The sequence below is a fragment of the Zingiber officinale genome, chromosome 2A (genome assembly GCF_018446385.1).
Source record: "Zingiber officinale cultivar Zhangliang chromosome 2A, Zo_v1.1, whole genome shotgun sequence".
In the NCBI taxonomy this organism is placed as follows: Eukaryota; Viridiplantae; Streptophyta; class Magnoliopsida; order Zingiberales; family Zingiberaceae; genus Zingiber; species Zingiber officinale.
In genome coordinates this window covers 5,766,842-5,792,037 of record NC_055988.1, presented here as the reverse complement: position 1 = coordinate 5,792,037, position 25,196 = coordinate 5,766,842, and the positions used below count along the sequence as shown (strand labels likewise).

At 36.0% G+C, this 25,196-nt stretch overlaps 1 protein-coding gene across 2 annotated transcripts in view; it reads right to left on the bottom strand.

Moving 5' to 3' along the window:
• LOC122040611 (tRNA ligase 1-like) overlaps nucleotides 1-25,196 on the bottom strand; it is a 35,552-nt gene that overhangs the window by 6,743 nt on the left and 3,613 nt on the right. For both annotated transcript variants that reach the window (XM_042599980.1, XM_042599981.1), the window contains exons 7-18: nucleotides 19,562-19,685; nucleotides 17,140-17,246; nucleotides 16,786-16,914; nucleotides 14,053-14,117; nucleotides 13,752-13,916; nucleotides 10,641-10,801; nucleotides 10,500-10,531; nucleotides 10,186-10,367; nucleotides 6,888-6,967; nucleotides 6,114-6,179; nucleotides 5,745-6,034; nucleotides 5,126-5,233 (exon numbers count right to left, since the gene is read on the bottom strand). In XM_042599980.1, coding sequence (XP_042455914.1) covers nucleotides 5,126-5,233; nucleotides 5,745-6,034; nucleotides 6,114-6,179; nucleotides 6,888-6,967; nucleotides 10,186-10,367; nucleotides 10,500-10,531; nucleotides 10,641-10,801; nucleotides 13,752-13,916; nucleotides 14,053-14,117; nucleotides 16,786-16,914; nucleotides 17,140-17,246; nucleotides 19,562-19,685 — 1,509 coding nt within the window. The remainder of the gene's footprint in view (nucleotides 1-5,125; nucleotides 5,234-5,744; nucleotides 6,035-6,113; nucleotides 6,180-6,887; nucleotides 6,968-10,185; nucleotides 10,368-10,499; nucleotides 10,532-10,640; nucleotides 10,802-13,751; nucleotides 13,917-14,052; nucleotides 14,118-16,785; nucleotides 16,915-17,139; nucleotides 17,247-19,561; nucleotides 19,686-25,196) is intronic.

The following is a 25,196-nucleotide window of genomic DNA, read 5'->3' as shown; positions in this document are numbered from 1 at the left end:
TGGCTAAGAATAAGCCTTCTATTATGACGGATATGGTGCCTGTGATGTCTAAAATCACAAGCCATAAGCTAAATGGTTCGAACTATTTGGATTGAAGATTGTTCATCTTTATCTACGAAGTATTGATAAAGATGGTCAGTTAACTGATGATTGCCCTAAAGATATGGCTTAGAGAGGATGCTCGCTTGTTCCTTTGGATTCAAAATTATATAGATAGTGAGATAATCGGTTTGATCAATCACTATGAATTTGTTAAAGAACTGATGCATTATTTGGAATTTTTGTACTCAAGAAAACAGAATCTCTCCCGCATGAACGAAGTTTTCAAAGCCTTCTACTGTGTAGAAAGATAAGATTAGTCTCTCATCAATTATTTATAGCATTCAAGAAGACATAAGAAGCTTAATATGCCAACGAGAGCAGATGACTATCATGAGCTTCCTTGCTGGCCTATCTCCTGATTTTGAGTCTGCTAAATTATAAGTTCTCTCATGATCTGATGTATCCTCTTTACAAGATGTGTTTAGTCGTGTTCTCCGTACAGAAAACACCACACCTGTTCCGTTTAGTGGTGTTTTAGTAAGTCACAATACTCATTATGTGCCTGGAAGATCAACTGGCCACAGTGGAAACAAAGGAGGAGGCTCACAGGACTTTTAAACTCGAACGCCAAATTCTTGTGGTATTGTGTGCAACTATTTTTGTAAGCCAGGCCATACAAAGTTTGAGTGTAGAAAACTTCAATACAAAAAATCAACAAAAACACAGTCCATATTGTGTTCACTAATGATGCCTCAGATAAATTTGTTCTTATCTCTGCAGACAAATTTGCCGAGTTCTCACAATATCAGGAATCACTCAAGTCTTCATCTTCCTCTGTCACTGTCATTGCTAATTCAATTAAACACAACGCATGTCTTATTTCCTCATCCTCCAAATGGGTCATTGATTCTGGTGCCACGGATCATATGACATGCAATTCTTAGTCTCATTTCTACTTTTTAGTTCAAAGATAGCACTACCCCTTTGCTTCCTCTATCCTCTGTCTTACATTTACCTAATTTATTATTCAAATTGCTCTCTATTAATCAACTAATTTGTAATCTTAACTCTGTCTTACATTTACCTAATTTATTATTCAAATTGCTCTCTATTAATCAACTAATTTGTAATCTTAACTCTGTCTTACATTTACCTAATTTATTATTCAAATTGCTCTCTGTTAATCAACTAATTTGTAATCTTAACTGTTGCATCTCATTTTGTTTCGATCATTGCTTATGTCAGGATCTTTTGACGAAGAAGATTATTGGTAAAGGACATGAGTCCTCTACATTTTGAACACACTGATCTAAAATTCTTTTGCTTGCTCGAGTGTCACTTCTCCTTTCAAGACTCATTGTAGGTTGGGACATCCATCTCTTCCTTTGCTCAAAAGGCTTCGTCCACAATATGGTAAGGTGTCTTCATTAGATTGTGAGTTGTGTCAGTTTACAAAACATCATGGCCTTAGTTCAAGTCCTAGAGTAAATAAACGTGCTACTATTCATTTTGAATTAGTTCATTCTGATATTTAGGGTCCTTGTCCTATTTTATCTAAACTTGATTTTAGGTACTTTGTTACTTTTGTGGATGATTATTCTCGTATAACTTGGTTATATTTAATAAAAAGTCATTCTGAGTTATTCTCTCTATTTTGTGCATTTTGCGTTAAGATTAAAACTCAATTTAATGTGTCTATCCGTATTTTGCAAAGTGATAATACCAAGGAATATACATCCGGTTTATTCCAATCTTTTATGGATTAGAATGACATGCTTCATGAAACCTCTTGTGTTGATACTCCATCCCAAAATGGTGTGGCTTATTTCAAATGAATGTTCCCAAACCTTTTGGGACTAATGTAGTTTCTATATCATATTTTCTCATTAACCGCATGTCATCCTCTGTTCTTCGTGAGATCCCTTGCAAAATCCTTTTCCCCAATAAGTTGTTTCCTATTAACCCTAAGATATTTGGTAGAACTTGTTTTGTTCAGAATATTCTTCTGCATGTCACTAAATTAAATCCCAAGTCTTGGAAGTGTATCTTCCTTGGTTATTCTCATCTCCAGAAAGGCTATAGGTGTTATTATCCTAATATAAAGAAATAACTTGTCTTAATTGATGTTACATTCATGGAACACACACCTTATTTTCTGTCCTCACCTATTCTAACTCGTCAAAGGAAGGATGATGATTTGTTGGTGTATTCTATCACGTCCTTCGCATCCATCCCGGAACCAACTCCTATTATTCAAGTCTACTCCAGCCGTCAACCCTTGATTCATGTCATGCACCTACTACTTTGTCATTAGATCTAGAACCGAGCGATGATCTTCATATTGCATTACGCAAAGGTATACGCTAGTGTATTTATCCAACTTCTTTTGTTTCTTATAACGGCTTGTCGACTTCCTCTTATTCTTTTATTGCTTCACTTGACTCTATTTCTATTCCTAAAACTGTCCATAAGGTCATATCTCATCTTGGTTGGAAAGATGCAATAATAGAGGAGATGAATACTTTAGATGCCAATCTACCTTCTAGGAAATGGGCTATTGGATGCAAATGGGTCAATCCGGATGGATTAGTTGTCAGATTAAAAGTCCATCTTGTTGGTAAGGGTTATGCTCAGACCTATGGTGTGGATTATTCTAACATCTGTTCAATTGTTTATTTCAATGGTCGCTACTCATCATTTACCTTTACATCAACTTGATATCAAGAATATCTTTTTTCATAATGATCCTCAGAAAGTGTATATAGAGCAACCTCCTGAATTTGTTGCTTAGGGGAGTCATCTTCAAAAATCTTTGTATGGTTTAAAATAGAGTCCTCATGTTTGATTTGGAAAATTTAGTCAGGTTATTGAAAAATATGGTATGATGAAAAAAAAGTCTGACCATTCTGTGTTCTACAAGCAATCAGGAGCTGGTATCATTATGTTAGTTGTGTATATGGATGATATTGTTATCACTGAAAGTGATACTACGAAAATCTTATCTCTTAAATCTTTCATTCATACTAGTTTCACACGAAATACTTGGGAGTGCTAAAATATTTCTGAGGTGTTGAAGTTACAAGGAGCAAAAATGATATATTTCTATCTTAGATAAAATATGCCCTTGACCTATTAACTGAGAAAGGAAAATTGGGGGCAAAGTGTTATAGTGCTCCAATGACACATGCAACTCATAGGAGATGGGAAACTATTTAAATATCCTGAGATATCGAAGGTTGGTTGGGAAGTTGAATTACCTTACTCCTCCAGATATTGTATATTCGGTTAGTGCAGTTTATGTCATCTCTAATAGTTCATCATTGGACAACATTTGAATAAATTGTGTTACTTGAAGAGAGTACTCGGACGGAATATCGTATATGCAAATCATGGGCACACTCATATTGAATGTCTTTCATATGCAGATTAGGTGGGTTCCAAAATGGATAAAAGATCTACTTTTGATTATTATATCTTTGTTGAAAGAGTAAGAAGTAAAATGCTATATCACGATCCAGTGTAGAGTCAGAAGATAGGGCTATGGCACAGTCTATTTGTGAGATCTATTTGTGAGATAATGTGGATTTATCACTCTTGACTTAAGTAGGACTTAAAATTTCAGTACCCGCAAAACTGTGGTGTGATAACCAAGCTTCTCTTCATATTGCATAAGGACACTGAAATTGATTGTCATTTTGTTCATGAGAAAATTCAACAAGGCTTGATCTCTACAGGATATGTAAAGACTGAAGAACTAGGGGCATCTTCACAAAACTTTAAATGGGGTTCGGGTTAATTATCTTTGTAACAAGTTATGCATGATTAATATCTATGCTTCAACTTGAGGACGAGTATTATCTGTATATATTAGTTAATATATATATGTCAATTAGCTAGTTGTCAATTAGCCTAATTATAGTTTTCTTATTTGGATTCTTTCCTAAGATAGATTCCTAGTTTGTATATAAATGTCTCTCTTCAATAAAGATTAAGAATTCTTTTTATTTCAAATAACAGGATTTAGAATTTTCCACTGATTTTAATTTCTTCCATCAATGTAAACACAACATTAAAGAAGGGAATGTGGGAAACAACCTCTAGTGAGTTGATGTTCACAAGGACCAGAAGATGTGAGTTCTTGAAGGAAGACATAAGCACTTGGGGCTCTAAGACAAGGCAGGGACTTAGAAGGGTCACGAGCACACGCATAAGAGATGTCACATGGAGGTTCAATGACACTGGGAGATATGGCCGATTACATAATGATGAAAGAAAAGGATGACTATTACAATGTTAGAGTGAAATTATTTCTTTTGAAATATTTTACGCAGTCCTCCAGTATATATATATATATATATGAATTAGATCTAATATCTAATTTGTCAAATGTTATCAAGGCTTCATGCAAAAAAACCTGCTTTGAGATGGACCAATCACCAAAGTTGAGAAGCATTTGCAAAAGGAAGAATTCATAGTGATCAAGGATTAAATCAAGAATTTGTATTAAGCAACCTAGTAGTGGTAGGAATTCACAACAGGGACATTTTTAATTTGCTTATTATGTTTTCTTCTACTATTCATGTACTTGAGATCATCACAGAGGATATGGTTGAATCCATAGCAGAGGGCTGAGGGGAAATGATTTCTAGAATCAGTTCAAACATTTGGCTTTTATTTACACTGTATCTGATGAAAAATATGTTGGGATAAACAAATTATCGCACACTTACAAATAAAAGATAAAGAAACTATAAAGGACAGTGTACTGCTGATTATTGGTAGCGTACTAGTCTAACAGCTTATGAGAACTGTCAAAAAAAATCAAATATTTGCAGAGCATTTTGGGTAACCCCAACCTTTACACTATCCTTTCCTAACTAACAATAATTGTTAGATTAGGGACCAATTTCTCTGAGCATAAATACTTGGCAAATAAGTGAATCGCTAGGACATGTTTCTTAAAAAACAATTCAAATGTTAAAGGTACTAAGCCCAACCAAATGATTGGGACAAGCAGCTTTTTACTATAAACAGTTTGTGTGCAACTGCATCCTTAAATCTAAAGCTCAGAAAGCTAGCGTACCTTTGATAAGATCACCCATCAAGCTGTGCACAGGGCGTTGATCACCAAGAGCATCAGGACTATTCAGTATTTCTTTGCAAAGAGCAGATTTAGCACAGCCTGGTATGCCTGAGTAGCAACAAAGTCAAGTGAATACCTCTAGATGAGACTAAGATAAAAGCTTGCCAAAATAAACTCTGAAATAAGCAAGATAGTTATTAATGTACGAAGCAAAAAAAGAGTACATGTATTAGCAATGCACAAGACACTTGTGAATAAGGGCCATGTCCTAATTGCTTCAATGACCTTGCTTGCTCTTGGGGAAACCATAAAAACCATGAACTTAGGGTTCTAATCATTTAGCTTCTAACCAAGGTAATCATGTCCACTTCCATTTCCTATGACATGACATTCATTTAATCAACTCATAAGATCAATCAAACAAATATTTTTCAGGCTATCTATCCACAAATATAAAATAGCTAAGCGTGAAACTATGATACAACAAAATGCATACGAAATTAAAAATTATCCAGTAAAATTGATCGAAATCCTCACAATAAGGTTGTCTCATCACAACCTGATAATTCAAGCCCATTAATGTCAAATCAGCCTGTGGAAGTATAAGAGGCACATTTACCTGGAAAGAACACGATTAAGCCTTCATCTTTAGGAACTGAGTCCATAACTGAAGCAGTCGGTCTTGAAGGTGTTTCATCCACTTCTTTATGGAGATCACCTTCTTCATCTCTACCTGCCTCTATTATTGCCAGTAAATTCTCAGTATCAATCAAATTTCCAGCTGCTCCAACCAATACCTGGTTTTGTGGGCTACGCCTAGCATATTGTTCCAAGAAAGGTTCTGCTTCACTGAGATAAGTTGAAGAAGACAGCTGTTTGTTGCCATACTTCCTCCGAATGAAAACAGCCCTGAATATTAACATGTTTAGTTACAAAATAATATACTATCAAGGACCTAACCAGTTCAGAAGATGTTAGGAGAAAATACCATTCATCCAACATTTTGCTCAGCTCCTGTTGCTTACCTACTGATGTTCCCCAAATTTTCATCTGCCTACCAAATTAAACAGAAGAAATCAAGATTACTATGATCTATTATTGTGTTTGATCAAGGTTAGAAGATTTAGCTCACAAGGAAACAATTGATCCATATCTTTGCTAGTCAAAATTTTTGGAAGTTCTATGCATGCTTCCTTAACCACAGTTACTAAACAAACAGTATAGTTTTTATCAAGTTGTAGCTCGTTGAAGCTTTTTTCCAACTTCCACAATATCACAAGAGTTATGGCAAACTAGCTGGATGCCAAAACTTCAAATTTTGGAAAGTTCAGGTAATCTCATGTGGGCACTATTAACTGGAACAGATGACTAAATTTTGGTGGTTCTATATTTACAAACATGAGGAATTGGAATTAATGATGGGCTAGAGACAAACATATCCAAAAAAACACATAATCTAAGAATAATGAGGTAAATAAAATAACCAAATGAATACGCATTTCCATGAAAGGATAAAATAAAATAGCCAGATATCAGATCAAAGATCATGCAGCGCACACACCAAACTATATAGATTTTTTCCCTTTTCTCAAAGTCCTAAATTACATAACTACAATGGCAGTCGATGTACTAGACAAATATATAGAACACACTAAGCTCATATAGATTTGTCTTTTTTTCTCGAAATCCTAAAAATTAGATAATTACAGCAGCAGTTGACATATTAGATGATTGTTTTAGAACAAAGGGAGGAAATATTCACCTTAAATAGTAAGTTTTATAGGCAGAAGGACCATCCTTGAAAAGTATTGACAATCCATTCCGGATCAAGAATGTTCGTAGCTGCACAAAAGTATAGACATGAGAAAGCCAAATCAAAGTATTGAAGCTGACAAATCTGTCTTTGCAGAAGAAACCTTTGTAAAGAATTAACAAGTAGCTTTAACTTGATAATCAACAGCAAAGCAAAAAATGTTAAATTCATTTTCTAGACAACATATAGTTACAGCAAGTTGGAAACCCAAGATCAAAAATATTAATGTGAGACTAAACCCCGTACGCTGCTAACCAAATTGACCAAATACCTCTAACACTTCCTCAAGCTGGAAAGCTAGAGCATACATCCGATCTATGTTCAGCTTGTTATGTGAACCAGAAAGTGTAGGCTAAGATATGACCATAATGAAAAGAAAACATAATACTCATAGCAAGTGAAATAATGACTAAGGAATTATGCTGAGCATACAACCAACAATGTCTTTGTCCTTAAATGAGCACATTGACAGAGAGTGAGGTAAAACAGAGAAAGGACGACATGAAATAAGAACTATCCTCTTGAGTGGGTTTATCCATGAGTGACACATACAACAAGAAATAATAGATTCGCGGCCGCTGCCCCGGGCGACCGGCACAACATAGGTTTGTGGCTCGTGGTGGCCTTGCAACAACCTCACTATCGCCGAGACAGTCACGACCTAGTGCCGACCTTTGCAAGGTTGCGGAAACAACTGTGACCCTTTGCAACCGCGCAAGGTCACATAAATAGTCGCGACCTCGCGGGGCGCCGCAAGGTCCGTAGAGTTTTTTTTAGTTATTTTTTTAACGGTAATTTTGTTCGTATCCTCTTCCTTTTCCTTCCATTAATTTTTTTCCTCTTACATTTACCTCCTGCATCTCATATCCTATTCCTTTACATCTCTTAATGTTTTTTTCTCTTACATTTACCTCCTGCATCATTAATTTTTTTTCCCTCCATTCGTCCACGAGGGTAAACAAAGAGAAAAAAACATCTTTAAGAATGGTTAATTTTTTTTTCCCTCCATTCGTCCCGTGATAAATACAAAAAACAAAAATCTCTTAAAAGATGGTTAATTTTTTCGCTCCTTCATCTGTTTTGACTTTTGAGGTAAAGTGAGAAAAAAAAAACCCAAGGGAATAGATTCTTAGGCAAAATAAATATAATATAATTTTTAACCTTATAAAATATACTACTATGAATTAAATTATTATATATATAAATATGATTTAATTTTAAACTAATAAAAATAAATCCAAATTAAATCTAATTTAAACCAACGTAATCTATAACAATCAAATATTAATAAAATATTTTTTAATTAATATATTTATATTTTACAAAGTACCAAAACCATATTGGCATGGCACAATACGATATCAAAGCCATATCATTTCGGACATAAACCAAACCTTCGACGTGGCCAGAAATTTTAAACCTTGAGTTAACTAAAGTAAAGATGAATAGTGCACTCATCTATTAGTTGGACACAGGAAAATATGAATTCAAAATATTCACTATTCAGCTCTTCATTGGAGGTGGTAAAGAGAGCTCAACCTTTGTTGGATGCACAAAAGTGGAAACAAGATGTTCTTCTCTATTTGGGTATATCTTTATTGGCTTTTAGGCTGCTCATATGTAGCTCACAAATAAAATAGAGTTGACAAGAATTCAAAAGGCGAAGAAGATTAGCACTTACAAACCGGGACGATAGGGAGAGGAAATTATAGGCCTAATGGAGGAACAACGTGAGGTTAGTAATTGAAGAGGAAGACAAAGAATATCCAGATCATGGGGAAAGAAACAAGAGCATTAACAAAACAAGAACTAGAATACCATAATATGGAGGCAAGTGAACCAAATGTCCATGTTCCCAATGGTTTTAAAGTCACAACAAAGAGGAAGAGCATACTGGATTTTGCCAAGAAGTGCCTTCGAAAAGATGCTGAGATAAAGTAGAAACATAAAATCTTAAAAGAATAGATCCAGTGTCTTATGAAGAGGACTTTCTTCATTGTGGATGGTCACTGACATTAGGATATGAATTGGGGTTGTGGAGTTTGGAACAACATGAGAGGAGCAGGCAAGCAGTGATTCAAGATGGTGATTGAGATTGAAGAAGACTATCACCAATTTTCATGACACAAGTCATACTAAAAGCATCAAAATTGACTGAGAGGTGATTGATGTGGTTGGATGGTACGATGTTAAGACGAGAGTTGAAAGGGACACTGCACATGCCAATATCCCTTCTACCAGAACTCCATGCCATGTATGTGAGTAATGAAGCAGGAAAGAGTATAGAGTCAGCATAGGTGAGAGATTTAGGCATAGAATTCTCCATCCCCATGAGAATCAATCGCCCAAGCTTTGAGTAACACCTCCATTCGCCAGTCATGAATTTTGGCCCCCAAAAACTGACAAGGAAACCCACATCTGTAAATACAACACCATAATAAGTGGCAGCCAAGTTATACTCAGTTTTACAGGAAATCCTCAGGAGAGGGTTGAAGTTGAGGCTGCTACTGTCAACTAGGAGGTGAGCATGCAAAGAGATGTCAAGATAACAAGAAGATGGAGAGGTGTTTGTGCTGAAAGATGAGCATTGGCAGAAGAATTGACACTGAAGGAGTGTTTCTTGAAGGACTTGTACCAAATTAGAGCTTACTAAGAGGAGCTTGAGATGGTGTCAAAGAGGATTAATTGGGTCATAAGTCACATGCATTGGATGGTTCATAGTGGCTTATGAAGGAAGCAACTTGCGTATGAGAACTTGCCATAGGAGGAAAAGCTTGTGGTGGCTTTTCCTGGCTGTGAGAAGCAGTGCAACTGAAGCAGTGAGAAGGAAGACTCACTTGGCTTGCATGGTGCTACATTGCAGGTTTGATTGGATGGAGACTTGTGAAGTCATCCATGTGCAGTAGCAGTGACGTGGGATGGAATGACCCAAGAAATAAGAGAGAATAGAGAAAGAAAAGATGATAGCTTGAGTGAGGGGAGGATGCTGGCGACAATGGTACAAGTGGCAACCTCTCCCTGAGAGGATCACTTTTGTAAACCCTAACTTTAGAAAAGTGGCTCTGTTACCATGCTATATTTGTGGTGAAATTGATCTACTGTATTGGCCATAAAAGAATAATCAGATGTAAATAGGAAACCAGATAGAAACTCTAGACCTAAATATCAATATGGGATCAACCCCAATAGATTGATAAGCATATTAATCTAATACCTTTAACATATATCATAAACAAATCAATCGTACCTTGTATGTCAGAAATTTTAACTTTATCATTAGATTTGCATCCTCATCAGCAAGACTTTCAGCCATTAAAGAACTAGAATTGGGGTTGCCATTAACACTCTTAAGGAAAGAATCACCCTCTTTGGAGAGCTCGGCAGCTCTCTCCTTGGTAACCTTGAATAAGTTAACATCAACAAAGAAACCTAGAAAGAAACAAAGAAATTCAAAAGAAACATAATAATACAAAATTGGTCAGGAGCCACTTCTAACTTCCACAGAAAACAACAAAAGAACAAAAAGAAAAAAAAAACAAGGAGAAGAATCAGGTAGCATACCCCTGTACAGTGGCCACAAGCCTCTGTTTCGCCTGGAAGGTTAAAAAAAAGTATTTATGACTTAATAATACACAAGTGCTGATTGGCAATAACTAAGCTGCTAGTTAATTCATAATTACCAAATCAGCCAATAATATGTACCTCATTTCTTGTTGATATCTGCGGAAGACAGAATCACTGTGGATATGGATTACCATCTTATAATGTATGTTGTCACTTGCCAAGGAATCAATTTTGTGGAAGTTGTAGTAGCACTTAAAAGCAGCAGGAAAATGCCTTTGTTTGATTAAACGAATCATCTCCTGTCTCAGTTTAAAAATTAATTATGCATAAAGATATAACATAAGAATCTGTTAGGAAGAAGATGAACAATAATCATATCAGAGCTGACAAAAACTGAGCTGTTTCTAAAGTGAGCCAAAAAGCTTCAGCAGAACTAAACAAATATACAACAATGTGTCAAGAAAGACTAAATAGGATAAAGGAAAAAAATGATTTGGCCTTCTAGATGACACATCCATGATCATTGCAGTGAAACTGACATAGTTATGAAACCATGAGTTGTTTATACAATTTCTGTCACCCTCAATCGTGCAACTGGCAACATTGACGAGTTTGAAGTGTTAGATATAGCAAACTCAGGTGAACATCCGTAATTGTATTAATGTTGGGAAGAACATGAGCTACCGCTCTCAAGGATAGCTTTAAAGGTGTGTTTGGTTTTAGGTATCACGCATAACTTAGTTATGTGATTACTAACCAGAGGATGTTTAGTTCAATTTAAGTAATACAATAAAACCTCATTTGTTTGGAGGTTTTAGTACATAACTTAGTGTGATGTTTTACCGTATTATCCTTGGTTTAATAATAATAATAATAATAATATTATTATTATTATTATTATTAATAGTGATATATATATATAAATAAAATTAGATAATTTTTTTTATTATTTTAGAATTTTTTGAGATAATTTTATTGAGCTTTAGATTATATCTATTTAATTTATTCCAACTATAGCTAGGAGTTGATTGATTTAATTAGCTAAAGTTTTAATCAAATACCTAAGTTCAAAAATAAAAAACAAAAAAAAACAAAAAATATTGTCATCTTCCTCCCCTCCCCCCCTTCTACCACTCATTTGCTACCCGCCGCCTGCTGTTGCTTGCCACCCACCCGCCACCTCTGACCGCTGCGCTGCCATTGCCCACCGCCCGTCGCTGCCCACAACCACCCACTATTGCCACCACCGTCGCCCACTGCCGCTGCTGCCACCTTCGGCCGCCACGAAGCTTCGCGGTGATCTACACGCGTGAAGGAATGCAACGCCGCTGCATGTTGTCACCTCCGCACTACCCCGTTGTTGATCTGGCACCGCCCACCGCCCATTGCCGTCAGCCGCCGCCCACTGCTCCACCGCACGCTACATGAAGCTCCGCAGCGAACCTCCGCACCACACCACCCTGTTGCGCTCTAATCCTTTCGAGGGTCATTTCAGAAAAAAAAAAATTGCTTAACCTCCGGAATCGAGAAAAACCTTGGGCGGCCCATGGTTTTCTGATTCCGAGTTCGATGGCGAGATTGATTATGTTTGCTGACGTTTTGGAATCGAGAAAAATTTCGGAATCAAGAAAAACCTCGAACCAAACACGGTTATCTTGTATTACTGTAGGTAGATAACCTTGGTTATTGTGATAACCTTGGTTATTGTGATATCCTTAGACCAAACATGCCCTAAGAGTGGAAAGGATAAGCACACAGTTTCAGTCAAATGCTTTTGACTGATGCGTAGCATACAGTGTTGCACCATGATATACAGATTAGTTTAGCTATATGGTTTGTTGTTTGTGTTTGCCCACTCAAAAATAATATTAATTTTAATGTGGGTGGACATGTACAAGCAGTAATCAGAAATCAGTTCATTTTCTTTCATGATTTGTGATTACCAGGTCTATTCTCATATTGCAATGTAATATTCAATTTCCTAATTGAATCCCATCATTTGCCTACTGGGCCATGACAGTAGAATGCCTTGAGTCTGTCTGATTTGAGGTCTGAACAATGTGCTAGAAGCTGCTATAAGGACACACAACATAAATTTTGAGAAATAGGACACTTGAGTTTATTTTATCCTGTTGTTTCTATCTTACATTATGCACGACTTTACTTGGACTTTGTTATCGACATTATCTCATTATTTAAGAACATTATTGATATTTATAAATGTTTGAATATTACTAGTAATCACTAGCCATGCATAAAACCCAACGGAGGGATAGAGTTCATGTTGATCCCAAATAGTTGGCACAAAAACATGATCTATAAATTCTATAAATTCACAGTTTAGTTTTCAGAATACAATACAAATTTATGTATCTTATTTGTTTTCACATGTTATAGATGTAAATAGTTAGTTTTATGTGGGTTTCCATATTCTCTATGTACGTTTCTTGTAGCATGTAATCAAATCGTGTGGCCAGCTAGCCAGGCATTCCCTCCTCATCTGATGTGCACTATAGCAGTTGCTGACTAAACTGTCATGTGGCTGTCAGGGACATTCCAAAGTAATAAACATGGAGACATACTCGAAGCTAGATAAACAAGTTTGAGAACCTTGAAACAGAATAATTAAATAGAGTATAACTTTGAATACCTTTGGTATCTTAGGAGATCTTGTTTGATTGTTAAAAGTGGGATTGTATAGTTAACATGAAACAATGAGTTTTGGTTATATGCAAGTGGATTGTGGAGTGATCAGGGAGATTACTAGAAGCATTCTCCCACAAACCACAGTTGAACATTATGGTTGACTGATTTTGTGTTTCCAGTCTGCTAATGGTAGTAAACAGACCATACTTCACTAATCAATTTGAGGGGTTACCAGAAATACTACTCAGCTTTGACCAGAAATTAATCCACCGTCTGGCTTAGGCAAACATCAAAAATGTAAATGGATGTCAATCTTACTCATAAGGTTTGTCCAAAACCTTAGTGCCAATCTTAGCCCCAAAAAAAGTCAATTTCATGGCATTTAAGATGAATACAAGGTCAAACAACAACCTTCAGAAAATATAACAAACTTCCAGAAATATGTAGTCCAACACACAGAAATCATTTGAAGATTCATAGTCATGAGTCATGACAATTTAAGAATCTAATAGGCATGTGTAAATGTATGGTGTATCATCTAGCACATTATTGATAATAAAATTGAATGGTAAACAAGAGGTCAAAAAAATCAGTATGCACTACCTGCAGCTTCATTGTTGCGTGGTCAGTAGGATGAGCTTGCAAAAATTTTGAAAGAACAGATCGATCAGCTTGACGAGAATGGACACCAGAATCCCCAATCCCAAACCAATCAGCATGGTCAGGGCACATAGAAGTGCCAGCACTTTGAAGAAGCGCTCTAACTTGCTACACATGAAGAAGTCAAAATAATAATAGGTTTAACTTGCTACAGACTTCAAAGGAAAAGTGATGCTAATGTACCAAAGTTGAAGTAAATCTAAGAGTAAAGAAGGTGACGATAAGATAGGGTCTGGGGCATTACCTGCTTTTCATCTGACCTATTTGCAGCACACACTTCACGCAATGTTGGTCCCATATGAAGTCCAACTGAAGTTCAAGACAACATAGAATTAGATATATATATTCATTTATCTCCAGTATATAGAGTATTCGCAAAGGAAAATTGATGAGTAATCTAGCAAATTTAAGCAGTCACTGTTTTTCTTTAAAAAGGTACTACCAAACATTTTTCAGAAAGATCAATGAGGCCATCTATGAAATGAAAAACAAATTCAGTAAACGAAATTGATGTCCAAATTTCTAGCTAGCACACTTGCCACACCAAATTAGTTACTTTTTCAAGCAGATTACACTAATGGATCCTGCCAATTTAACTTTTCTGAAGTCTCCTCTCCAAGCTGATTAGCCTAGAAACTCTTTGAATTATTTACAAAGAAAGAACTTCTGTCCAACTCTCTCCCAATTGTCACCAAATATAGCAACCAGACCTAACTATCTCCCTGACACTTATTGCGCATAATTGTTTTGTATTCTTTTCTATAAATTCTTGGTGGAAAATGCTTCCTGTTATGCCCAAGAAGACCCACCACCAAACTCTTCAAAGTGTAATGAGTAATTAGTGAGTTTACATGTAAATTGTTTTTTCAGGTTTTCAAATATCCACAGCTACCCTACCTCATTCAATTAAGATCCATATGAAATCACTAAAGTATTGAAATAAGTGGTTTAAAATATATACAGATTTCTCCTCTTAAAGGTCAAGGTAGGCTAAACCTGATCTTTTATCCAAAAAATGTTAACGTGTTAAATGAAAGTTTTCATAACCTCGTAGCCACATCAACTCTACTATCACACCACTAGTGCAACCTAGCATTGGACTATCCTTGATCAATAGCTAACGCCTATTATTGCAAATTAATATTCTCATTAAAAGAATTTATACTAGAAAATAAAAGAATTTAAGTTTTTGTTCATATGATTGTACTACAATCTTTTGAGATACATCTAGAGGTAATAATTTACTGGAATACAAAAACCTTGATGAATTAAGATAAATGACTATAGAACTAATGAGAAGGAGAGCCTTGGCGCAACTTTGCCATGTGACCAAAAGGTCACGGGTTCGAATCCTGGAAACAGCCTCTTGCAAAAAGCAGGGTAAGGCTGCGTACAATGGATCCTTCCCCGGGACCCCACATGACGGGAGTTTCGTACACCGGGCTGCCATTTTTTTTTTTTTTTTTACTATAGAACTAATGAATAACAGCAATCCTAATAATCCAATTAGTAGGGATTCTAGCCATACATGTCACATCCTCCTTAGATAAGAAAATTAACACATTCACTTGTAAGGACCAACCACTAGCTCAAAATGTCAAAGCTCAAGTTGAGTAGTAGCTTACTCATCTAAGCTTATCTGTACACTCAGAGTACACGAGTGAGAAATTAGGTCTTCCTGTTTAAAGCTTTACATCTCATCAAGATCCAAAGTTCAACTCATTCACAAAATCAACTTTAATTAACAGTATGTGAAGCTCAACAGTGGCTACATTATCACATAGCAGCCATTTCAAACTCCTCAACATGCTTAGGACTAGATCACTCTAATATCAATTGTCACAAATTAAATAAGAGAATTAAAATTTTAACTTATTAGGTCCAACTAGTCCAAAGTATTTAAGTCTAAATTAATAGTTGGTCTCTCATCTATGCTTATAAAGCATCCTTATTAATCAACATTGCAGCATACGAGACTAAATAGTGTGTCACAACATGGTTTAAAATCTCGAGCCACGCCATGGTTTCGGTCTTGGACTGAAATGATATAGTTTCGGTACCATATTGTGTCGTGCTGATCTAGTTTCAATATTTTTATATCCTGCACACCTCCCATGGGTGACCACCATGGGCGTCCTTCACGGCCAAATTGATTGGGGCACCTTGTAGTGATCCAGGTGCTCCGTCGTGTGAGGGTTGCTGATTAAAATTATTAACCTAAGTGTAAACCTACCAATGATCCTTGTCCAGCACAACACGTCCAGATGCATCGCCGGGGCCAAGTTACGCCTTAGGGTGTTTGCATTATGTTGATGTCGGCCCATGGATGGAACAAGATGATTCCCACGTATCGGGCGAAACGGCTCGAATTTTAATTTATGTGTCACAATGCATGTTGCTAAGCACGTTGCTTATGTTGACTTAAAGGAAGAGCAACCCCATTAGTCAAAGTCAAGATTCACATCACTAACCAAAATGCATATGTTTAGCACAGTGGCATGTAGTATTGGAGTTATTTTGTTCCAAACAAATTATGTGAGGTTTCGTTACTCATATATGTCAAGATCACCAAATAAGAAAAAAGCACTATCATTTTATTAAATTTAAGTTTGTTTAAACAAAAAGCCTTAAATGATCAACATAATAAGGAGGCCTGATGTAGCCAAGAAAAAATATGCATAAAATAAGTTTGTTAAATATAGCAATCAACAGAACAAGGAGGCCTGGATACAACCAAGTTTTACCAAAAAGGACAAAACAAAAATGACAACCAATTGTAATAAATCAAAAGCATAAGATACTAAAAATTGAAAACAAACTATTCCAAACTCCTACGAGTTTTGGCTCCTTAGATAGGGAATATAGATTCAGTGTCACATATCCAATCTTTCTATCGAACCTCTTTTTTCTTCACTTTAATCATTCACACAGAATAAAAACCAAAAATATGACTGTTCAAAATTGTAACCAAGGTTACCTCCATCTAATGATGGGGGAGGGAAATCCTTCAAAACTTTCTCCATGTGTTTCGAGCTATCACAGCTGACCATACGTGCAACCAATCCTTCGAGAATTTCACCTTGCACCTTTATGTGATCTTTGGACCCTATTAAAACACCAATAGTTCATGTCTAGCAACGGATGTCAACACAAGATAATAGCAAAAAGTGAGCCCTCATGGTGTTGGGGGGTATTAGGCACCATAAGAAAGAGATACCCAAGGTGTGATATATGAAGGACTAAACTGACATAGAAAAGAAACCGCTCTACTACAATATGACGCTCACCATTTTAGCTTATTGAATAACCAAGCAATATTGCCCTAAATTACCTGGAACAGAAATGTCTGCCACTTCATCAAGAGCCTTGCACACAGGTGTTGCGGTCCCTTCTTCACACAAGGCATCAAATGCAGCAAAAAAGGATGTGGCTGACTTCCTTTTAAATAAAAGTCCACAAAAGATCAATTGCTCATGAATTAGAATATAGAGCGTTACATGAGTTTGAAAATTCACAACTTGAGATGTGTGACAATTGAAGAGAAAATATTGTCTCATTTCAAAAGAAACAAGAAACCATATAAATGGAAGCCAACTAATTACAAAATATAAAATATGAGCAAAAATACTTGGAAACTGCACAGTCTCGTGTTAGCAAAAGCCTGCTCTACACCCCATTAGGAACTAGTTGAAACAAGCCAATTATACAAGATAAAAAAAGAATTCTCAACGATAAAACCATCAATTCTATTTTGTTTCCCACATGTCCAAACCATCATCTATAACACAATTTCCTTAGATTAAACATGAAAAGGAGATTTAGGATTTTAATGATTTCCTATCCAATATAGTATCCGAACCTGAGCAGGAGATACCATTCAAAATTCAGATATCAATTAACTCTCGAAGTTGGAGCAAATATCAATCAGATTATGCATCCCAAAACTCTTTTTGCTTCCTGTTACATAATTTAAAATTTTATTCTCTGCCAATCTATGTTACTTGGACTTGGTTACAGGAACCAATATGGTGTATGTGTATCCAAGTGTTGGACACCCAATTTTTTCAAGATGAGGATACGGGGATTAATTGAAAAGGGTTCAAATTCATAAGACGAACACAGGAACACAAAAAATTTAAAATTTTAATATTAATCTAATATACAGCTAGAAATAATTTTTTTATTAACAATATAACCCGAGTAATGGTATCCACTAAACTAATCATTTAAATATAAAAGTTAATGTTGCTAACCAAACCCTAACTCATGATATATAATATAGATTATGCTATTAGTCATTCATCCTAAGTTACATAATTTATATTACCCAACTTATCATATAACCCAAACATCTTAATGAATAGTATAGGTTATAGTATAAATTATATGATTAGTAGATATGTTTATATAATTAAATAGTATATGTTCTCATAGTATAACTTCTCTAATTTGTAGCATTAGTTAAACAACTTGTAGTATTAATATTAAAACATAATTTCCACTTTCTTATCTAACCTCATCACCCTCTTGCCCCTCAAGGAGGGGAACCTTATCCCACAACTGTCTTCTCCGCTCCACTCCTATCAGCACAAGCACAAGATTCCACCTCCCTACATGTTGCCAAACTCCATCCCCTTCTCGCGTAAAGTCCTCAGACTCCTATCCTTCCTCATGTGCAATGCCATCAAAATTCCCTTCTTTGCCACATGACATATGTCACCTACAAAGAAGACAAGTCCAGAAGTTTTCACATGTAACCTTCCTCTCTCTCTCTCTCGCAGCTGAGTGTGACAAGCGAGACTCATTTGTCATAGCTATACCTATGTCATGTCAACATGCATACAAGGGTGTTACCCAATTGGGACATGCAAAACAATTCATTCCTCATGTCGACGGGCCCACTGAACTCTCTGAGATGATGAAGCTAGTTGGGAGACTTTCTTCATAACAACACAACTGAGGGTTTCCTTGGGGCCCACAAGGCTTCCATAATGATGGTGACAAAGCACGAAGCTTCCACCAAGCACACAAGGCTTCTGATGACTACCCCACAGGGAGTCACTACAAAGGTTAGGCTCAGTCATTACAGAGGCAACAATTGAAGAATAGTATTGAATAGTATTGTGAAGGAATCTTCAGCATGAAAGTTCATCAGTTGCGAAGGGTGGGGGAGAGTAACTTCTCTAGGGAAAACGACAGACGATTTGAATATAAAGGACGATCACAATGGAAGAGAGAAGGTAAATGTCTTCCTCCACTTCTCTCCTTTTCTTCCTCTTCCTCTTCTTCTTTCTCCACTTTCCCTCCTAAACCATACCAACTAGTATCAACACATGTATGTCTTCCAAAGGAAATTAACATTACTTATATACTTGAAGTGACATATTATTCATTATTTCCAGAATATTTCTGTCACAAACATGATTTGTGAAGATTTTTTAGATTTATCTTTTCCTATGATTTCTTCTAGCAATAATTTTCCGGAGATTATGAACTAAATGAGGCTGAATAGGTGTAGAAAAGTACTATGTCAATATGCTCTTGAGTTCACATATAGTTAGCATAACTCAGAAGACTTAGTCTCGTTTTGAGACCATAAAGGCCCAATCAAACAAATAGACAATCTCACTTACCAGGTCACAAAAGACACCTAGTGGGAAAGTCAATAAAATTGCATTAAATCAATAGAAGTAGAAAAAAAGTTTATTTTGATCAACAGTATCCAGCAGCACTACAGATATATGCAATGTTACCTTGTTGAGAACAACCAAACATGATTTGTAGGTAGACGCCATTGCCGACAGAATGCAATTAAATCAGGAGTCGAGTAAAACTTAGGTTTACCATGGCCCAGTTCTGCAACAGCAGTCACCACAACTGCCAAAGACATTACAATATATCAGGAGAACAGAACTAACATATGTTAAGAAACACCATATAGAATATTACCATAGCATCTTGAAGTATTAAATTGAAGTGTCAAACAACTGCCATAGCCTGTACAGATTTGACAAGCTATGAACAGATTTCACAGCTTGTATAGCTATGTCAAACAGCTGTGAATAGATTTCACAGCTTGTACAGAAATAAAACCGCTGTGAGCACAAAGTAGGAAATCAAGGGATTTAGTTAGAAAGATATTAGTTCCTATTCTCTCTTCTATTGTAATATTGTATATAATGGGTATTCTCATTCTGAATGTAAACAATTTTTTTGAGTAATATCAATTCTCACATGGTATCAAAGCTAATTCTCTTTTTTACATTTCTTCATGGCCGATTCTCAAACAACCATTTCCAACAACCCTACCCAATCTATTGTGTTTAATGACGATAGTTCAAACCAGAAAATTGGTGATCTGCAGAATATTCGGGCTTCCAATTGACTCAACTAGAAGAACTACTTGAAATGGTCTCAGGTTGTTCGTACATACCTCAAAGGCAAAGGGAAACTTAGCCATATCCTTGGGGCAGGACGTGCCACGACTGATTCAATTTTTGAGGTATGGGATGAAGAAAATTCTATAATTATGTCTTGGTTATGGGATTCCATGAAATCATCCATCAATGATACATGTATGTTTCTCTCTATTGCTCATGAAATTTGGGATTGCATTACCCGTACTTATTCAAAAGCCCGTAATGCTGCCCAAGTTTATGAACTAAAAGTCAAAGCAGGTGCCACTGAGCAAGGAGATAAATCAGTCACTGAATATTCCACGGTTTTGCAAAATTTGTGGCAAGAACTCGATTACCACCAAGTAATTGAGATGCAATGTGCTTCAAATGCTGCTGTTTTGAAGAATTTATTGAAAAGGAGCATGTATATGATTTTTTGGCAGGCTTAAATCCTGAATTTGATCAAGCCCGAATCCAAATCATTGGCAAAGACTGCATACCGTCCTTAGCAGAGGTGATCTCTCTACTCTGGGTTGAGGAAAGCTAAGTGTGATGCTTGAGCCCTAACTCATGGCTGGATCAGCCCTTGCTGCCAAAACTAACTTGCGGGAGAAAGATTAGTATGGTGTGACTCCAATTAAAGACAATAAACCCATCTTGGTGCAACTACTATAAGAAACCTCGCCACGCCAAAGAGACATGTTGGAAACTACATGGTAAACCACCAAGCCGCGAATGGGGAAGTCATGGGGGGCAATACAAATCTCAAGCACACCTGATCGAGCAATCCAATATGGAAGACGACTCAATTCTTGGCAGATTCAAGAGTATAAAAATTGAGAAACTTAGAGAATTGTTGAATTCTCTTGATAAACCGTCTGGCGCATGCTCTTTGACTCTCTCAGTATCCCCTCACTCTCTTCTTGTATGAATACCTCAAACAGTTTGTTTGATAACTCATGGATAATAGACTCTGGTGCCACAGACCACATGACTCCCAATTCTAAAATTTTTCACACTTATAACCCCAACCCAAGTAACAGGAAAATTATAGTAGCCAATGAATCTTTAGCCACTGTTGTTGGTTTTGGAAATGTTCATCTTACTTCTAACCTTATCCTTAAAAGCGTCCTCCATGTACCAAAATTGCCTGCTAACCTTGTTTCCATTCAAAAATTAACTACTGAACTTCACTGTCATACTATTTTTTTCCCTTTCTTATTGTGTTTTTCAAGATCAGGACTCAGGGAGGAGGATTGGACTTGCTAAGGAACATAGTGGTCTTTACTACCTTGAATCCACTAAGAAGAATAATTTGTTTTTGTCCTTTCACAGTTCTACCAATAAGGACAATATTTGGTTGCATCACAAATGTCTTAGCCATCCCTCTTTTAGAGTTTTAAAGGTCATGTTTCCTCATCTTTTTCAAGGATTGGATGTTTCAGAATTTCAGTGTGATGTTTGCGAATTGACAAAATATTCTCATGTACCCTTTCCTATTAGCAATAAAAAAAAATTCTACTCCCTTTCATTTAATTCATAGTGATATATGGAATCCTTCTAATATTCCCAATATTTCTAGGGCTCGATGGTTTGTCTCCTTAATTAATGATTGTACTCAGGTTACATGGGTGTTTCTCCTTAAACAAAAGTCTGATGTCAATATTATTATTCCTAATTTCCACTTAATGATTCAAAATCAATTTGGAGTGAAAATCAAAAGCGTTAAAACTGACAATGCTAGAGATTACCGCAACCAAACTTTGTCCTTCTATTTCCAATCTCAAGGGATTATTCATAATTTGTCTTGTGTTTATACACCCTAATAAAATGGAATAGCAAAAAGGAAAAATGGACACTTACTCAACACTACTTGTGCTATTCTTTTCCACAACAATGTCCCTAAATCCTATTGGAGAGAGGTTATCCTTAATGCCACATATATGATAAACAGACTTCCTTCACATGTCTTGGATAACAAGAGTCCCATACAACTCCTCAATGAGTTTAATCCTCATTTCCAAACCATAAATGGACTTACTCCTAGGATTTTTGGGTGCACTGCTTTTGTTCATATCCACAGTCCACTTCGAGGTAAACTAGATCCTCGATCAATCAAATGTGTCTTCCTTAGATATTCATCCACTCAAAAAGGGCATAAGTGTTACCACCCTTTATCTCAAAAGTTTTACAACGGCTGATGTTACCTTCTTTGAGCATACCCCATTCTTCTCCAAGTCCCATCTTCAGGGAGAGATTTTAATGACAAAAGATAGAACTTGTGAGTCATTTGAACCCATTAACTCTCTTGATCTTCCTCCTACTCAAGTTCATATCAAATCATCTTCTATTCCATCTAGTGAGTCTCCTCCTAGTGATACTAAGTATCCCTCAAGTATTCAAGGAGAAAGGTCGGGCCAGAAGCGATACATGTCCAAGAACCTCAACCACAAACCTCTGACCCTGATGCTGGGATCATGGTAAGTTCTGACCCACCTTTACAATCTACTGAATCATCCACTGACCTAACAGATAACCTTGACCTTCCCATTGCTGTTAGAAAAGGTACTAGAGAATGCACCAAACACCCTCTCTATCCTTTATCTCACTAAGTTTCTCTTAAACATCTATCATCAGCTCATAAAAGATTCATTATGAGTCTAAATATCATGATTATTTTCAATACTATTTCTGAGGAATTGTCAAAAAGGGAATGAAGGGATATCATGAGGGAGCAAATGGATGCATTAGAAAAGAATAAGACATGGGAGGTTGTTGAGAAGCCAAAGGGGAAGAACATTGTTGATTGTAAGTGGATTTTCACATTAAAATACAAAATAAATGGATCTCTTGAGAGAGAGAGAGATAAAGCTAGGTTAGTAGCAAAACCTTATACTCAGACTTATTGGGTAGATTATCAAGAGACCATTGCTCCAGTTGCAAAAATAAATACGATCGGAATTATACTATCTTTAGCTACACACTTCAACTGGCAACTCCTACAATATGATGTGAAACATGCATTTCTTCATGGAGATTTAGATGAAGAAATTTATATGAACCTCCCACTAGGATTTAAAGGGGATACTGGTAACAAAGTATGTAAACTGAGGAAGGCTCTTTATGATCTAAAACAATCTACCAAGGCATGGTTTGGAAGATTTACAAAAGTCATGAAGAAATCTAGGTATAACCAAAGCCAAGGGGACCATACTCTCTTTGTTAAGCACTCAGCAGCAGGGAAGGTGACCGCTCTTCTAGTCTATGTAGATGATATCATTGTGACCGGAAATGATGAAAAGGAAAAACATGATATAAAACAGCAATTAATAAAGGAGTTTGAAATAAATGAACTGGGCAAACTGAAGTACTTCCTTGATATTGAGGTAGCATATTCTACCAAAGGAATTTTTATTTCTTAGTAGAAATATGTGACTGATTTGTTAGCTGAAACAAGGAAGATTGAGTGTAAACCGATTTCTAATCCAATGGATCCAAATCACAAGATAGGAGAAAGCTAAGGAAGAACCAACTAACAAAAGAATGTCTCAGAGGTTGATTGGTAGGCTCATATACCTTGCATACTCGTCCAGACATTGCATATGTTGTGAGTGTAATCAACCAATTCATGCATGATCCAAGCAAATCTCACTTTCAAGCTGCTTACAGAGTATTACATTACTTGAAAGGCACTCCAGGAAAGGGAATTTTGTTCAAGAGAAATGAGACACTAGCTTTAGAAGCTCACACAGATGCAGATTATGCAGGTTCTCTAGTGGATAGAAGATCAACTATAGGATATTATACTTTCCTTGGTGGTAATATGGTGATACGGAGCAAGAAACAAAATGTGACAGCAAGATCATCTTCTGAATCAGAATTTAGAGTCATTGCTCAAGGATTATGTGAACTACTCTAGTTAAAGATTATTTTGGATTATTTGAAAATCAAATTGGAATACCCAATGAAACTTTATTGTGACAATAAGTCAGCTACAAATATTGCTCATAATCCTATTTAACATGATAGGACTAAGCATATTGAAATTGATACACATTTCATCACGGAAAAATTGGAAGAAGGATTAGTGTGTATGTATTATATCCCGTTAGAAGTACAATTGGCTGATGTGTTAACAAATGGACTGAACAATTCTAGATTTCATGATCTTATAGTCAAGTTAGGAATGGAAAACATCTATTCCTCAGTTTGAGGAGTGTCAAACAGCTGTCATAACCTGTACAGATTTGACAAGCTGTGAACAGATTTCACAGCTTGTATAGCTATGTCAAACAGCTGTGAACAGATTTCCCAGCTTTTACAGAAATAAAATAGCTGTGAGTACAAAGTAGGAAATCAAGGGATTTAGTTAGAAAGATATTAATTTGTTATATACAAAATAATTAGTTTCCTATTCTCTAATGTTGTATATAATGGGTATTCCCATTTTGAATGTAAACAATTTTTTTGAGTAATATCAATTCAATCCACATTTTTCACAGGAAGGAGCAAGGGTCAAAAGATAGAAGGATAATTAAATGTTATTTAGACTTGCAAGGATTTCAAGTGGGCAACTAACAAATTACATGATTAAAACTGAAAGACAAGATAGGCAATTCTCCAGTGACAACTAAATTCCAGAATTATTTTTTTGAAAAAACGCTAATATTGATTAAAACTGAAAGACAAAATTAACATCTGCTGAGACAGGAAATTCTCCAGTGACAACTAAATTCCAGAATTATTTTTTTTAAAAAAAAATGCTAATATAACCATCAAATGCAACTCAACAAATTGAATTATGTGATTATTCCAAGAGAAGAACAACCCTTAAACATGAAAAAAAGAGTGTGGAATATGACAGACGAAAAAATACGATCAGGATTTTTTGTTAGACTGCTTATCTGCAGAAAGTTTCTTCAATACATGGTATGCATACCACAACCATATCCCCTGAGAATAATGCCTTAGACAACCTCTTTCATTTGTT